General features: G+C 39.5%; 1 protein-coding gene across 1 annotated transcript in view; it reads right to left on the bottom strand.

Moving 5' to 3' along the window:
* The window catches only part of FGF10 (fibroblast growth factor 10), a 59,743-nt gene extending 45,546 nt beyond the window's left edge, over nt 1–14,197 (bottom strand). Inside the window, exon 1 of the mRNA XM_066569067.1 lies at nt 13,547–14,197. Coding sequence (XP_066425164.1) covers nt 13,547–13,883 — 337 coding nt within the window. The 5' untranslated portion in view covers nt 13,884–14,197. The remainder of the gene's footprint in view (nt 1–13,546) is intronic.
* Between the last annotated feature and the right edge of the window lie 4,340 nt (nt 14,198–18,537).

The raw sequence follows: 18,537 nt of genomic DNA, 5'->3' as shown, positions 1-18,537 counted from the left end.
AGAACTCTTACCCAGTTGAAAAGTTCACCTTACCATATCAGTTATTTTTGTTTAGAATATATTAACTTTTTGTTCCTAATGGAAGCCAGTTAGAAAAATGAGGGTGAGAGGTTAAACATACATCTGGTCTCCCTATTTAACATAGAGGTTTATCTTTTGCATGTTGCTGATGATAATTTAGAAGGGAGGGGGGCCCAAAGGAAAAGCACATTTGTATATTTTTCTGTTATGAAAACGGCAGCCTCCATTTTTCATTTGACATATGAAATAGCTCTGCCATAAAAGCCTGTGCTTTTCAGCTTTGTGTTTAATTGTTGGAGCCAAGAAAAGGAGGTGAAGAAACAAGACAGATTTTACTTTTGCTAGTAGGACATAGTCAGCTATAGCAAGCATGGCTCTCATTATGCTTAAGTGAATTAGTCTGCTTCCTTTAAAAAAAAGGAGGGGGGTAAAAAAGGAGAGATTAACAAGCCACCAAGGACCTGCTGTAAGACTTTGACACTTTTAGTGGCTTGTGACAAATGACTTGTGAGTATTAGCTCTCCTTCAGAATCAGAAAACAAATCTACCATTTGGATAAGGAATGCAAAAAAAAAAAAAAAGGCAACAGCAACAAACTCTGCTACAAGGTCATGCTGACTAGGACTCATTACCAGTGGAAAAAGAGAGCTGAAGAACAGATAAGTTCTTTAACTGACTAAACTCTGAAATTACTTTTGGATGTCTAGAAATCTCTAGCATTTGTCATCCTTTTCTAGGTAAAAATATGTTACAGTCCTTCTGAAGGTATTCATGTGTTCAAATATTGCAAAAATGGCATATATTTCTACTTATTCTCAAGAGGTGTTTTGGGCCTGGGATCAGCTTAGAGGCTCTTCTCTGGACTCATTCCAAGAGCTAAATACTTTTCTCAAGCTGGGACAAAATATAATTGTGCTCTTCAGTTAGGCCTCTACAGATTCCTTGGAAGCTTCATCTTATGTGCTATGTTATCTGCACTGTCCTGCAATCTACCCTTGCATTATCAGTATATCTGAAAAGGGAATTTTGCACCTAGAACTTCTGTAGTTCAGCACACAAAACACATCTATAAATGAAGAGCTTATATATACATACTGCCTCTTTGGAAAGCAGAAACATTCTGAAACCCTCATGAAAAAATATTTAGTTGAAAACCCAACATTAAGAGTACTAGAAAATGCCAGACTGAGTTGACTCAAACACCAAAATTATATTCCCTTCCCCATTATGTGTTTAATGAAATCTCATCTATAACTTCTAGTATAAAGTACAAGGTAATAGAATTCATATTTTTCTCTCTGGTGTTTTGTCTTATCATTAGATACTTTTTGAGTCTGCATTGCTGTGTGAATACATGTACGCATACCTCACATATGTGACTCCTGTTTAAAAAATTTTGAACTGTGATTAATGTTTGGAGATCCCTGGATAAGAGACCTGACTCCACTTCCCCCAGTGGCAACTTTTTTATAGCATTATTGAACTTAATAGCTCAGACAGCACTAAAGTTCTTAATGAATACAAGCATTGTGTTTTTCTTTTTTAAAAAATATTCATTTTGGGTGAGAGAGTTACTGTAATACAGTTGGTATTGAAAAGCTGCATCAGTCTTTATTATGTCCTTAGTATAGTTGGAAACAAAAAGGTTTTGTATTGATGATCTTTATGGTCTACTGTGTACATGTATAAAATTAACAAAACCAGAGAAAGGAAGAGTTCTACAGAAAAATTAATACAGATATTTTACGAGAATGTTTGTCTCCAAATACAAATCTTTGCAAAATGTTTCCTGTTTCATAAGGAGCATCGTCTGGAAGCAGAGTCCACAAATGCATGTGTGGCAGAACTAAAGGAATAAAGCAAGCATGGTGAATTTTGAGCAAATCTGGATAATGCTTTGAGGAATTATTTGGTGTGTGGTCTGAGGCAAGAAGCCACAGAGAGGCGGAAGTTAATCTTATGTACTCCCCAGCTGCAGATATGTCTTTTTGAGAGCTGACTGCAGCAGGAGAAACTGAAGAAATGACCAAGAGACCAGATTAATTCCACATGAGCCAAGTGTCAGCCTCATTATAAGTGTTTTCACTAAAGTTGAAAAGACTTTAACTTGGATAGCTGTCATTTCAAAGCAAAGTTGTGACATGTAGAAGTAATTGTAATAAATTAAACTGGAAGAACAATGTCTGTGACACTAAAGGGGAAGTATCAATAATTTAAAAAATAGTATAAAATAAATAAAACCCAAACAAATAATTCCAGTTGCTTAACTCCAATAGATTGACAGCATTTCAGGAAAATTAAGGCACTTCCAAAAGTACATAATACATTAATATAATAAATATTAGGAGGATGCCATGCTCAAATTTCATTTGCTGATAGGACTGACAGTAAAGAAAGTGAAATAACAATTATATTTTAACATGGAAATTATACAGATCCTTGAGCTGAAACACCCTAGGGTTCATATCTTCAAAGCAAAAGAAATTTTAACATTGCTTGTGATCGCAATGTTCATACCAGATCCATAACCAGCATAACCAGATCCAGTTTTATAGGACAGATCCAATGTGTGCCTCCACTCATGCTATTTGGTTAGGGGATCTTTTTGACATTGCTTTTTGTTTTATGCTGTGCAAGAAATCTGTGGGTAATCTTGACATAATGCTTGCAAGAGGGGTAATATTGTAATATTTTTTTTTTTTAACTTCAGAGTTTTTTTCTGTTGAAAGACAAAAATACCTTAATTAAGGTACACAGATAGTTAACAGAATTAACAGACAAGAATTAAGAAGTAGCCTATTCTTCCCTGCTCGATCAGATGACATTACCCTCTGGTAATCATCCTCAGTTTTTGGGTTTTGGTTTTTTTTCCTGGCACTGGTCATGGTGTTACTGGTGTATTTCACAGATAATTGCCTTTCATAACACCCTTGCTTGTGTAGGAAGTAGTGCTAACTTCATTTTATAAGTAGCAAAGAGCCAAGAAGAAATTAGACTCAAATATTCTCAGAAATTTTGAGGTACAATGGATAACCAGCATATAAGACCTAATATTCCCCAATACTTTATGGAATTCCTTATACTCAAATCTTAATTCTTGCAGACTATCCTCATGCCAAATTTTCCAGACTTCTACCCTCTCTCTTTGAGCAGATTCCTACTCTGTGCTACTTGACAATCCCCATGAGGAGGACCATTAGGATTCCCTCATCTTCCTTTATCCCCTCAGTATTTCCACAGCATATGGTGAAGGACAATCATTCCCACAATCCTACATCATTACTCCAGTCTGTATCTGCCTCAGTCTTGTATTGAGACAAAAATCCACTGTAGTCATTAAGAATCTTTCTAAAGTTCAAATAACCTGCAAGCTCTTCCATAAAGAAAGCTGGTATTGGACCTTTTCTTTCCTTTCAGACAACTGAATAGCTGCTCTGTGAGGTATTTCATTCAGATGATAAGTATTTTCTCATCCACTGCCCTATAGCAAGGTATTTTATACCCTGCATTTACTGACAGTAATCTTTCTGTCCATAGAGAGTTCTTAAAATGGTTTTAGTATGCCAGTGCATTCAGTCTTGTAGTTTCTTAATAGACAGTAATCACCAGCTTTTAAACAATCAGCAGTTGCTGTTCTTGACTGGTTTATGTCATATGAGAAAAGGAAGTACCCAGGAAAAACTAATATAGAGCTGCTACATAGTTTAAATGCCATGGCAGGTACAGGCTGGGTTCCAATTGCCACTCCTCAGGTTATTCAGGCACAGAAAGATGTGAATGAAATGGTCTCTTCATAGCACCTGAAGCACTATTTTATTTTTAGCCTTGTCCTCCTTTCCCTGTCCAGCAGTATTTCCCACAGTATGTCATCAATAGGAAACATCATTATTCCCAGGGTAGATGGAATTACCAGTCTGCATGATCTCAGCATCTCTTTCCATCATTCTTTCCCCAAGAGTAGCGTTCCCGACAAAGCAAAATCTAAGAAAAAAAACAAAACTTCTTATCTACCTTTAAGCCTCAGAAAGGGCATTACCTGTACCTCCCATTACTTGTCTTACTGAATTTTCTATTAGCTGCTTAACTGGTATAAACAACCCATTGGACCAAGAAGTGAGTCATTGCTTATATGTGCTCATGGCTGTTTGGAAGCAGAGGTCATACTGCTTTATGAATAAAAGCTATCATACATGACTTTAAATGTTCATAATAACTGGATTTGCACATGTGATTTCATCAGCATCTTCACTTCTAGGAAGCTGAAACAATCATACTTTCATCCCATTTCTTACATTCTACTCACTTTCTAAGCTATTTGTGTCAGAACCACATGAAGTGAAAATTTAAAGAGCTTGCAATGGTTTGTAGGTCACAATGCCCAGTGAAACTAGGTTTGTAATAATTTTCTGCTCCAGTTTACCTATGGTGGTGCCTTAACTCAGCTCTTCGGCCAAAGTATGAACTGTTGACCCAGCTACTAAAACAGTAGCACCAAAACTACACATGAATCTTAAATGGGAGGTTGTATTTTCAACATCTGAAGAGACAGAGTAACCAGGCCTAGACAGAGAAGCAGACAAACAGAAAGCAACCCCACCTTTGCTGATGAGGTTAGCTCTAGACTCTTCTTCTGTGTCTTTTCATGTTAGTTTTGCAGTTACAGATCCTCAGTGAGCACAGAATTTCTGTGTTGTAGTTATTAGCACTAGTGTTTTGACAAGGGAAAGGTGTCCTGTCATCAGAATGTGAACCACATGCACCACTCTGCTTCCTCTGAGACAGGGCAGAGGGGCAGAGTCATGAGCCCAGGTTACAGTTCAGGGGAAGGTTTTCATTAGCTTGTCTCCAAGGAAAATGTGCCACAGGTACTAAGATAATTCATGAGGATAAGAGAGGTACTTCCAGATCAACTTCCCAATTGCCCTGTGGAGGATAAGAAGTTGGACACAACAGCCATTGTGAGACAATTCTGACTTGGGATATTATACAGCTCTACAGCTTTATGACATGGTTTATATTTTTGTTGTTTACATTCAGGAAAAAACAGAGAAAAAATAAGTATCTGGGAAATAAATGAAAAAAAAATTTGTTGTGTTGAAGTTAAAAGACCACCTCAGAGAACACTGGAAGCTTTAGCATCTCCTAAAATGTCAAAATAAAATTGTGAAAAGAAGACACTAAACAGCAGTCTTATAAAATATTAATTGTGTTAAATGCAGCCATCTCCTATTCCATTCTAGAGCACAAATTTTCCCTTGCTCACTGCAGCAACAAACTTGTAACTATGTATCTGCTTCAAATCTTAATGATAAGCTTGCAAAATATGACATCATTGATAACACACCAGCAGGCAAAACACTCTACTGCACCCTATTCCTTGCTCCAAAAGTCAAACCACTTGGAATTCTAGGGTACCTCAATGTCCTTCAGGTATACATTTCTCTTAACAAATATAGCTTGTAGTATTAGCAAACTGAAAAAATTAAGAAAAACCGACCAAATAAAACCCCACATTTTTTTCTTTAATGCAGAGCGTGTAGCTCTTTCAAATGGTTTATTACTTTCAAGGGCCAATTCACCTACCCTTCTGCTTGAAAGTAGTTGATACTGAATATGATATTAGGAATAAAGCAGGTTATTAATCTTCTCAAAGAGGATAAAATGAAGAAGAAAACCCTAGAGCAGCCAGCAAATAGAACCTAATATCTACAGAACAGGGTCAGAGAAGACACAATTAAATTGGAAGTGGAACGTTCATATCCTAACACCAAGCACACAATTTTATACAAATTCAAAAGGCACCTTAATGTCTTCATAGTTTCAGTCTGTGACAAACAGATGTTACAGTGAGATCAGACAGGACAACTCAACATCACTGGCAGTTCACAGCTGCCAAAAGGGGTAAGACATGCTCCCCCTCTCCCCACTTCTCTCCCACTCATGACACATGCTGCCCCCATTTCTTTCTTGTCATCCTTTCTAGTACTGATCTGGTACTTGTCACACATCCCACCCACTTCCTCTAATGCGGGCACAATATCATTGATTTATACCCAGTCTCCACTTAGCACTGTGCCTTAATTCCAATTAAATAACATCCTCAATGATTCCAAAATACTTCAGCATTCCGTCCCCAACTCCCACACATACTGACTACAGCTGCACAGCTGTGTGTCAGGAACCTAAAAGAAAACTTACATTTCATTTATTTCTATGAAATGTTTGAACCTCTAATATCAGTGGCAGAAGAAAGAAGAGGAAAGAGACTCCTCACAATTCCCCCATTCCCCTCAACCCCCTCATTTTCACTTCTGCTCACCACATAGGAAGACGAGTCAGGAATGGCAAAAAACAACTATGTCCTTCACATATGTTTTCCACCATGAAAGGAGTAGGCATTATATTGCTTTCCTAAATCAAGGTTTATGAAAGATCTGATCTTCTTCTTTATTTTTATATAACATTCATGATCATTCATATTCCTACTATCCATAACATTTTCCTCTCTTTGACAACACCAAAAATTATGGAAGAGGGAAAAAGAAAAGGAATAAAACTCTTTGGTGTAGTTTCAACATTTCCTTTTTTCTTGAAAGTCAGCTTCGATGTGTGTGAAAATTCCTCTTTAACTGTAGAAGATATACACTCTGACAGATTATTTAGAGGTAAATGTGAAAAGGGACAGGCTAATAATTCTTTAGGCTAACTATAAAATAGGGGAATGCTTTACAGCTGACATTGTGAGTATATCAACCCAGTAATTGGATGCACGTGTTAGTAGCAGTAAAAAGGCACTGTCCAGTTGTCCACCTTACATGGGAATCTACTTTGAGCGTATTCTTTGATTTACTGTTGCAATTAGAACTGAATGTTCAAAGAAAGAACACAAGTGACCTAATTTAAAAACAGTGCCTTTAAAGCCACTATTTAGTATGAGACTTGGCTTACTTGTAACCATTTCTTTCCCCTGCAACTTCTATTTGTTGCACTGTACTCATGAAGCACCAAAAATCAATTTTAATAATCTGCCCAATTAATGAATTCATTTTTAATATTCATTCAATTATCAAAGATTTAGCCACTTCCTCCTGACTCCTACCCTTGAAGATTTTAATTCTTTTCATAAACACAGAGAGCTTTCCCAGGCTGACTTTTCAAAACTTCATGAAACACTGTTTCCTGTCTCCTTTTTACTATGTTGTAACCAACAGAGATGTTTTACAACAAATTGGCACAAAAACCAGAAGCAATTAGGGGAGCTAGGGAAGGATCCCTCTAGTTAACAGAACTGATGTTGGAAGCACCATTAACTACTTTTCCCTGTTAAAGCATCTGAGCAATGAAAGGATGCAAGATAGCAAAATACCACATACAAATAAATTGTCAAAGAAGGAAAGCTTGTTTGACAGGTACACACAGTTAAACTAGTGGCACTAGTGGCAAATCTTTGATCATACTTACCAACTGAGAAACAAACGTGCTAAGATTAACTAAACTGGTCCTCCATTTCTTATCTGGTAGTTTGGTATACACAGCCCAAAACGAGCAAGGGTTACTTTTTCATGCAGCCTCATCAAGCTGACACTGGTTGGCAATGCTGATAAACAAAATATTTGTGATGTTCCAAGTGACAAAGAGGTCATTAGATGATATACCCCAGAATATTAGGATAAAGTAGTTCAGTGATGTATACAACTGCAAGCAGTAGTAGCAAGTGTTTAAATGAGGAAGCTGAAATTTCAGCCTGGTGCTAGTGTGTGGAAAAAGAGACTGCAAGAGCTTGATTCAAAAAGCTCTCCACCAAATAGAAAACAATGTTTTGTCATGGCATATCAATGTCAAGAAGGGAGTATATAAGAAATCCCAAACCGGCCAAGTAATTTCTCTGCTTTGTTGACACTATCATCCTAAATACTAAGCCTAGAAATAGAAGCACAACGTTATTTACATATACTTTTTTTTTCCTATGTAGAATATTTCTTGTGGAATTAGATTACTTTCTCATAGGAAAAATCAGCAATCTACCTCACATGAGTTGTTGCTCTATGTTCATACAGGTACCTGTGATTTTTAACTTAAGACACAGTTTAACAAGATATGTGCATAGAAAAGTTTTCTTTTTTTTTACATGAAAGGCTCTGCAATAAATGAAAACTCCCCTATTGCAGGATCTGATCTGACTCTCATTTGAAGTGAAAAGGCCCCTATTCACACACACAGTTCAAAGACATCTGAAAGTCATCTTAAAATGCCTTATTTCAAAACAGAGGATCTTATCCTATGAGTGAATGCATCCAAGATGTTTCAGAAGTGTAAGCACATTCTATACTGCTCACTCAGCTAATGCCATCTTCAGGGAAGTTTTGACTGAGTCACTACCTGTGAACCCTCCCATTAAAACAGACATGGCATCTATAAACCTATACGTCCGTGTCCCTTGTTTTCTTTCTTCTGGGGTTTGGGAACAAACTTCCAGTTGCTCCTAACTCTTGGGATTTTTTTTCCCAAGTGGCTATAAGTTAGATTTATGGAGACAAAAAGACTTCTTACAACTGTGTGTTTTGAAAAGATTTATGACAGGGCTACAGTATCAGCATGGAGGGTCCACAAGGCAGGAATGCAGTAAGGGTAACAGGAGAGTGTCATGTAGACATTAAATAGTACAATTCTTTCCACATTCATAAATCCTAAGTGCCTACGGTTTTATACTGCTGGTTATAAATTATATAACTGAGTTCTACAGACAAAAAACAAAAACCAAACCAAACAAAAAAAAAAAAAAAAAACCCACAACAACAACAACAAAAAATCTATCCAAAAATGAGAAATCATGTCCTTAAGAACATATACATTTCACAGTAAGGAACCAACTTTTCAAATTACTTCACTCATTATTATTTCCTATTTTAAGTATTTTGATTGGTAAAGCCATAAAACAGAACTCTTTGGACAGTAAACGAGCAAAACACTAGTCAGTCTTTAGAAAAACAGTGGAAAGTTCTCACATTAATTTACAAACACATATGATAAGGAGTCAATAATCCCAAACAGTTAGTTTACAAAATGTTCGGTAGGAAAAGAGTCTATTTTATCAATTATTCTAATCTGCTTGGAGTTTCATAACTGATGTTAATGTACCTATGGCACTTTATTGTTTTTCCTGCACCAGAGGTATGGTGAAAAAAATGAGTATCAAATGAAGTATACCTAATCAAAACACACTTATTTATATGCTATTTTTCGGCATATAAACCAATCTAGAATACAAATACCTATTTATATGTCATGTGTATATGCACACAATTAAAATCCTCATTAGTAATGTTCAGCACTTCTAGTAGTTAAGTGGCTCTTTACAATCTTTTGGGCCAAAGAATGAGGGTCAAAACTTTCTTCTTTCACTCACTATGTTGTTAAGCTTATCCCACGCTAACCAAAGCAAAAGCAAAGACTATCAGGGAATTCAAGAGTTTCTAAAGCTTAGTACAAAAGATAATTGAATACTCAGAAGAAAAGCCCGGAATAGGTTAGCTGGTGGGAAGTAGCTAATTATTTCTTGCTAGCTCCCCTGACATACACTTTCATTCTGCAACACGGTGCCTTTTTCTTGAAATAGTCCACTTGGGTTGGTCAGAAGACAAATTAATAGAATATCTTTGCTTGGAATGGCTTTGCTTGAACTAAATTAGCTTACACAGTTGAGGATGCAGACCCTCGTTGTCCACCTCTTTGCGCGGAGGTGACACCAGGCAGTGGCTGTGCCGCCATCTACTGTAGGTTTTGCATAGCACTGCTTGGTCCAAAGCCCGCAGGGATCCCTCCAGCAATCCTTCCCACTCCTCCTCTCCAGGCTCAGTGACGCAGACTGAACTCCCTGAGCGTGTACCTAAGTAAGAGCCTGGTCCTGCCATCTTTGCTAAGGCAGAACCCCCTCCACAGACTGCAGGTCAGCTGCTGCTAACGAAGTACTGTGTATTTTGTTATTGTTCTTCAACTAATAAGGTCTGTCCTGCAAATTTGAAGTTTGTGTGCCTTAAAGTACTGTGAATGGTTACCTTAGAACACAATTGAAAATTGTACAGCACTAAGACATACATTCAAGTTTTCTTGAACCTGCTCATCATATATCATGTAGCTTTAATGCATGTCAACCATTAATCCCAGAGAGTTTCTCCATCTTAATCAAGAGAACTGTCAGTGTGGGAGTCAAGTCAGAATCTGCACACATGTAGCTCCATCTCAATTTTAATATTTGTCTTAAGATTCTTTTGGTGATCCCAGAGCTCAAGGTACAGTGAAAGCTTTTGTTATTGCTTTTTGGAGGATTTTTGGATTTGTTGGTCCCTCATCTAGTGTGTAAGCCTCCAGAAAACACTACAGCTCTCTCTATGTGTGCTTGTGAAGGGCTCTGTCAAGAACAGGGGCAAGGGACTTCACAGCTGTGGTGCTGCAGGACAAGGTAGTAGTTGTATTCTGAGGACCAACTTCCAGATGTAAGGAAAAATAAAGTGTCCTACATCTATCTAGTGACAGACACTTCCAGCCATGCCAAGTGCTGCAAGTTCTGCCAGTTTTTTGACAGAACAGTCAGGAACCACCTGGTACTCCGCAGGTAGAGAAAGGATGATGGAATAGTTCCAAGCAATCAAGTCGGAATACAGCTGCCAGATAAACTTTAATTTAGTGCACTCTACACAATATTTATAGAGCTAATCCATGAACGCTGCTTGAGCCGTTTAAAGGCTGGAGACTAAATTCTGCTTTCTGAATGTTTATTCTGAATTTCTCCAACTGTTCTTCTTACATGACAGTGCTTAATTGGCAGAGAGCCATGAAGGCTGTTGTCTAATTACACAACATATAACGATCTTACAGACCTACTGATAAGGCTTTACTGCAGCATAAATGGATTTTAAACATTAACATATGAAAAAATTAGCCTCCAAATTAGAATATTTCAGTCTGTGTGTCAATAGTCACTCTTATTTGTTTAGGAAAACATGGTTTTGGAGGGAGAAACTAATTTTAGAGATTAAATAGCTTGTAATGTTAAACAGGCTACAATTTAGTGGCCTCTCTGGCTAGCTCTATGCAGGGCAGAAATCTATTCACATGTAATTACTTATTTCAGACCATGTGAGAGATACCATATCTTTGCATGGAAACAGTCCAGCTGGGGATTATAGCAGTATTATGATAGCACTGCTACACATGATGCTGTGAAAAACATAGATTTAGTGAATTCACTTGCAACATTTTGCTACACAAACAGCCTTGAATGAAGGCATGATAAATATATTTTAAAATGATCTCAGACTATGTTTTTACAGAAAAGACAATGTCACACTGCATATTATAATGACTATTAATCAGCAACATAGAACTTGACTTCTGTCAACAGGATAGTAATAGTTTTGAGCTGAAGGATGTGCACTAGGTCTGCCGTTGTGATGAAGTACAGTGGGGGAGCTGCAAGTTTTAAGATGACTGCAGTCCTTTCTTCACTGAATGTAATCTTCAGTGATAGGATGCAGTTATGTATAATAAAGGCATTGCTTTGCTTTTGTATGAAAAAAATTACATTCTCCTCTCTTTCAGCAGATACTGTGCAGATGTGGCAGTAACCATGACATCACTGAGAAGGCAATTCTCTTTCTGATGCACTGACTGAAAACCAGGACACACCGTGCACATCCCCTCCCACAGTTGTGGGGGGTTGTTCTTGCATGTAGCCTGAAAAGGTAGGAAGATGTATTTGTGCATTTCAGTCTATTCTACCTCTTCTTGGCAGGATTTTGCAAAAGTTCAAGCATGTGGGTAAGTTTACACACTGAGTAATTCTGCTGGCTAAGTGGGACTGCTCAGATGTGTAGCTACTTCCCTAAGTACACTGCTGTCAGACTGGGCACCTTACAGCCCTTTTTGGCAGCAATGTGCTATACAGAATGGTTTGATGTTCTCAGAGATGCATGCAAAGCTTTCAAAATCCCATTTTAGGGGTGCTGTTCTCCTCCAAATCCAAAGGTAATCTAAGAAACACAGTTTTAGGACCTCATCCATACAAATTCATCAAAGTTAAGCCTCCCTCACAGCTCTGTTTTTTAAGAATTTGCCTTTTTATGTAATACAGAAAAGGAGGTGGTAAGATTCAGCTGCTTTGACATCTAAAGCATTTACAAATATTAGAATGTGTGATAAAGCATGAAGTTGTAAGGTGGAGCAAGTGAAGCAGCAACACATGATACTCCAACCCTTTTTTCACTGTTTCTAAGGTTATATTATGGTATTTACTAGAAATACAGCTGAATTAACAGCAGTGTCTGTCATATAGCAAGGCAACCTGCTGAAGAACTCCGTATTTTACAAATTAGCTAGCAAGGGATCTACTTAATTCATTTTCAGTTGTTTTAATTTAACAGCAGATTTATTCCCGGGTTTATCTGGATTTATGTAAAACAACACAAGAGCCAAAATGTGGTTCTTTACCAGTTGAAGAAAGCCTTAGCGTCTCCTCGAGTTGCCTAACAGAGCTTACTTTCTCAGCATGTTCCTATAGCGGGACATAGTCAGTTAAAATTTGTAAGAGAAAGCAATACATTGTGATTTAGTACAGTTCAATTTGAGACTGCACAGGCAGGAAAACCAAGTAAAGGGTACATTTCTAGCACTAACAGCCAAAAAATTACATTACCAGAAGCACGCTATTACTAAGCATGTAAATAGTGCTAGAGAAAAGCTCGAAACTTCAGTTATGGAGACTGCCATATGACTTTTGCTCCGAAATAATTTATTTAAAAAAAAAAAAAAAAGAAAGGGAAAAAAAAAGAAAGAAAGAAAAGGACAATGAAACGCGTGTGAGGTCTGTGGGAAGGCAGCCCCAGATGTTTACAATGGAGCGAGTAGCGGTATAGCGGCGCTGCAGCCCGGGACCGGCGGGGCGCAGCGCGGCACCGCCTCCGCCGCACCGCGGGCGGCAGCGCGGGCGCGCACCGGCTCCGGCTCCGCGGGCACCCCCGCTGCGGAGAGAGCGCACCCGGCAGGAGCCCGGCCCCGGGAATGAACAGCCCTGCTCCGGGAGCGGGCCGCAGGGAGCGTGGAGCGGGCGGCTCGGGGAGAGGAGCGTGCGGGCAATCGATTAATTGTTCCAATGCAGCGCTCTCGTCAAGGCACTCTAATGACAGGGGATAATGATTTTCAGATTCAGGAGACAATGTCCCCCACACACTCCCCGCCACTTCCTTGCAAATCTTTCTAATTTGCTCTTCTGCCTGGCGAAGAAACAAACGGTGCTCAGCGAGGCCATTTGCAAAACAAATGTAATCGGAGAGATTCGCAGATACGGGCTGGCCGGGACCGGCGTCCCTGAGGAGCCGAGCCGAGCCCACCCAGCCCTGCCGTGCGCCCCCTCCCCTCCGCGGCGCCACCTCTCCCTTTCCCGTCCCTTCCCTGCCCGGCCGGGGCTCGGGCGCTCGGCCCGGGGAGCAGCGGCCCCTGCCCGGCAGCGCGGCGGCAGAGCCGTACTTACTGAACGGGCAGTTCTCCTTCTTGGTGCCGCTGACCTTGCCGTTCTTCTCGATCTTGAGAAAGTACTTGTTGTAAGAATAGAGCTTCCTCTTGCGCACGTCTCCTTGGAGGTGATTGTAGCTCCGCACGTGTCTCCCCGCACTGGAAGGAGAGGAGAAGGACGAGGGGAAGGAGGAGGATGATGAAGAAGAGGAGTTGGTGGCCTCCGGGGACAGCATGTCCTGGCCGAGGTCATGGCAGGTGACAGGCACAGAAGACACCAAGAAGAGCAGCAGCAAGCAGCAACAAGGCAGGTGGGAAAAGGCTGAGGCACCATTTGTCAGTATCCATTTGCACATTGTACTGAAACTCTGGGCGCTGGAAAATGTCTTATCAAATGAAACATACTGGAAGGGTAAAACCTGGTAAAAGGCAAGTGGAGAGACGGTGGTTGCTGCTTCTGGTTAGATTCCTCTGAGCTCTGATCTGGCCTGAAGTAAGTGCACCAACATCCATAACTCAGGGGACAAATCGCCTCAGAAGTTGCTGCCTTTTAATCCTTCGAGTCCTCCCTCAGAAAAAAGAGCTGTTGGTTGTTGGTTTGGTTTTTTGGTTTTTTTTTTTGGGTGGGGGGGTTGGTGTGGTTAATCCTCTTTTCTTTTTCCCTTCCCCACTCCCCCACATGCACACACACTCCCCAACCTGGTTTGAGACTTTCCAGTAGTTATTTTGTTCTCTTCCTCACTCCTTTCTTCACCATCTTAGATGCAGAAAGGTCTGAAAAATAGATGACAGCAAAGTCAATGACAACAACAAAAACAACGAGTAAGATAAATAATAACCAGCGGAAAGGGGTGCCGGAATGGATTTTTCACACATACACCTTTACACACACGCGCACTCACACTTTGTGGCTTTGCACCTTCTTCTGATCTCCACCCTCTTGCCTTTTTGCAAATCCCAAACCAGTTGCACAACTCGTCCTTTTCTCACTGACAACCCCAGAGGAGGAAGTTTCTTTGTTTTGCTTTGAATTCTCCAGAACAGTATTAAAAAAAAAAAAACCCCGAGAGAAAGAGAGAAGGAGAAATCCCAACTTGTCCCCCCGCCCTTCCTTTCCTTTCCTTTCCCTCCCCCTTTGGTTGTAAACAGGTTGGAAGCTGTAGCCTAAATGTCAGCGATTACAAGTCAGAGGTGGGATGTGCCTCTGGTGGTCAGCCCTTATTTGCAGGGGGTCAGGCAGTGGTGGGACATCTGAAACCTTTTTGCAGCTGGAGCGAGCGGTGCCTGCTGCGGAGGCAGCCCCGGGAGCTGCCCTCGCTTCCTCCCGGGCTGCGGCAGCCGCGGCAGCCGCCGCCTTCGGCTCGCTGCTAATTGCTCCTAAAGCGTCCTTCTCCTCGGAGCGCCGGCCACCAGCATGGCTTAGAGACTCATGCTTTACTAATTTCCCTGTCTTCCAAGTTGAACCAATCCCCTCCAGGGAGGCTTCCCTCCCCCTTCACTCTTCCCCCACTCTCTCTCTCTCTCTCCCTCTCCCCCCACCCAAAAAAAAAAAATAAAAAATCTCAACCAACCAACCTCCTCCCCTAAAAAACCTCCCCAAACTAACAAAAACCAACCCCCAAAACCCCAACTTGTTTTCTAGTGGAGGGCTTTATTTTATTTTTTTTGGCAGTGAAGTGATTGAGAAAGCCACCTGGAGCTTGTTGCCTGCTAGATCTCCCCCTCCCCCCCGCTGGAGGAGGGGTTGGGTGGAGAGGTTGGAAAGGAGTATATACTACAGGCAGACCCTGGAAAAGCAGATTATATGCTGGTCAGAGAGAGTAAAAAGGGAAGAGACATAATTAGCTCCTTTTCCTTCTTCTCTGCCAGCTTGCATGGAGGTCTTTCTCCCTCCTTCAATGAATCACTGATTTCTCGCTTCCGTTGCTGAAATAAAAAGTTCACACTTTAGCCTGCTCTTCCTTTTAAGCCTCTCAAGATTTACTGTGTCTCTTTCCCCACCCTCACTCTCCTTGTCTCAAAAGAAATCAGGGCCCTAAATGACCATTTTCTAATTGCTAACATGAGTCGTTTACTGAATCACGCGTCTGACTTCAAAGCAAGAGGGATTTTATTGGCATTGCAAAGGTTTCCCCATAAAATCTGTCTGAATACTTTGCTGTCTTTTTAATTTTTTTTTTAAACTAATGCAGTTTCCCTTGCCAGAAAGAAACAATTTTTCCATTTTCAAGGCTATTTTAAGCGATTTTTCAAGCTATTATTTTCCTGGAGCGGCATATGTTGTTGGTTTTTCCTATGATTCCATCTCTTCTAGTGGATTTATCATTTGACCTACTGAGTAATATGACAGTTTCATATTTCTAGCCCATCACTGAAGTGTCAGCTTTCCCCACAATCAACAAGCATCTCCCATATGATGTACTATCTTTTAACACCAGAATAAAGCATCAGGAACTGACAGGGTATGGGCGGCATGCAAGATATTATATTTTAGTCAGTATTTAGCCATGTTAAATACCTGGTTTGGAACACGAGTGGATGGAACATTTGCTAAGAGAATGGAATATCAGGGAAATAGTGAGTAACTCAATAAGCAAACCCAAAACTTTTTTGAAATATAGGCAGTCAAATAATGCAGATCAGTGGAATGCAATGGAAAACCTCCTATGTGATTCCATTTGGCATTTGGAGTAAATCTTAGTTTAAACAACAGAAAATGCAGGAAGAACAAACAGTTCTAAAATTAGACAGATTCATTAGATTAGGATGTTAAAAATATTGTTAAGTTCACAGCAGAAATTAGAAATTATTTTCTCCAATTGTGGTGTTTATTCTGGAGAGAGTTGGTTCCTAAATTTATGTGTTCAGCTGCTGGGGGTGACATTTAAACAGCCTTAAAAATGAAACCATTTAATGTTAGAATCAATATGTTTTACGATGTTGTTTATGGTACTTCAGATTATTTATTCTGCATGTATTTGCTCTGAGTGCAAAGCATTTCAGAAATCTTTCTTTTTGCAAATCTGATTTAGGCTTTCCTTTTGCCAAAGGCTTTTCCTTTTGGTAATTAATTTTAAAAAAGCAGAGAAACAAGAAAAAATGTAAAGCAAACCACTCCTTTCTGTGAATGCCTGACAGCTTACATGTGTGTCTACAAAGCTTATGTCAATGTTTGAGCGCTGCCTGGGTCATGAAGGATACAAGACATTATTTCTAAAATTGAAGTAATTTGGATTCCAACAGCTTAAATTATAAACAATTTCCATAATATCTTAAACTTTTAGATTTGAGTATGTCTTTCTTTTTTGTTTTTCTCTTTTTCCTGTCAAATGTTGGAAAATAAAGCAAATTGGCATTTTAGGATCTCTGGTGGGAGTTAGAAATAATTTGGGGGTTAAACAGCCATAATTAACCCTGAAAAAATAGGTACTGTCTTGAACTTACTCAAGAAGAGTTGTGCTTAAGCCTATTTCTAGCTCATGACTATCTATATATTGGTTGCAAGATTTTGTGCTTAAGAACAGAAAATTCAACACGCACAGAATTTCACATAAGATCTGCTTCTGGCAGGTGCAATATTCAGGGCAGTACTTTAAACTACTGCAACGCATAGAGTCCTTTTCTATCCTGTGTGATGACAAGGAGGGCATTTACAAAACAGAGTCCAAATGAAAAGCTGACATAGCTTTTTAGATTATATCTCATTCTTTTTTCTACCTTCTGTATAGCCTTTCTTTTATAGCACAGCTGAATCCCTAAATACCCCACTACTTTGTATTGTCAGGTCACCTCTTAGGTTAGCCTGAGAAAGCCTGAGAAAAGTTCCACAGGAAAGATCCACTATTTAACAGAATTCAATCTGTCCCAATAGATTTGAATCACTAACATAAATGTATGAATGTAGATTATATCTCTGTAATGAGGCCTGAATCATTCTAAGTTACTTCAAAGGCCTGAAATTCAACCTTCCTTTTTAGCAGCAACAATCAGACCTTAATGGGTTTCTTTATTAATTGTTCCATTGCTAAGCTTGAAAAGCAGCTACCTTCAGTACAAGTCCTAGACTAGAAATGGTACCTGCTGCTCAAAAACAGTAATTCTGTTTTGCCTTTTACCACTGCAAAATTCTGCAAAATATCTCCTGCACTGCAGTTTTAGAAATGATGAATTACATTGACCCATCCAGAATGAAATAAAGAAAACACTTTCCAAAAAATTTGTAAAAAAGTAGAAAATATATTTTAAGAATTTTCTTTTTGAGATGTTTTCTCTCTAAAGTATATGTAGGGAAATGAGTTGTACAGGTGAATTTTAATGATAAAAAGGCTGAAATTATTTTTTAAATACTTATAGCAATAGCTTATGTCATGTCTTTGTCTTTTCATCAGCAAGAAGGCAATTTTGTGGGTTTTTGGGTTGGGTTTTGTTGTTGGTTTTGTTGTTTTTTTTTTTTTTTCCCTGGTTAAGTAGGTGACTTGGATAAGACAAAGATTATTTAATGTAGTTGGAATAAATTTTGCCTTGCATGATTTCGCTTCGTCAACGTCTTATTTTTTCTGATGATGTAAATAAATTCTGTTTATGTCTTTGGGTATAAATATGATCAACTTACTTCCAGATGTCACTAGCCCCTCAGTTTAGATTGCTAGATTGCCATCATGAACATTTGCTGCTTGCAGTATGATGAGAGATGCACATGCATCTTCTGGTCATGGCACCCAATTCTGTTCTTATTCAAGGTATTGGGAAATTTGCCAGTGATTTCATTGAGAGGGATTTCAGCCAGGATAGTCACTGCCAGAGAGGCAGCTCTGCCAGAAACAAGGTGTGGAGTGCCAAACACATCAATGGCTCAGATGCCTCCCTCCGTACATCAATTCCAAACTGCAGAACTGGTATTATTGTAAAACACTGAATCATGGAATCGCCGATTCTGTGAACTCTGAGATCATCAAGTCCAACCTGTGATTGAACACCGCCTTGTCAACCAGACCATGGTACTGAGTGCGA

This window comes from Molothrus aeneus, chromosome Z (genome assembly GCF_037042795.1).
Source record: "Molothrus aeneus isolate 106 chromosome Z, BPBGC_Maene_1.0, whole genome shotgun sequence".
NCBI lineage: Eukaryota > Metazoa > Chordata > Aves > Passeriformes > Icteridae > Molothrus > Molothrus aeneus.
This window is presented reverse-complemented; position numbering and strand designations above follow the sequence as displayed.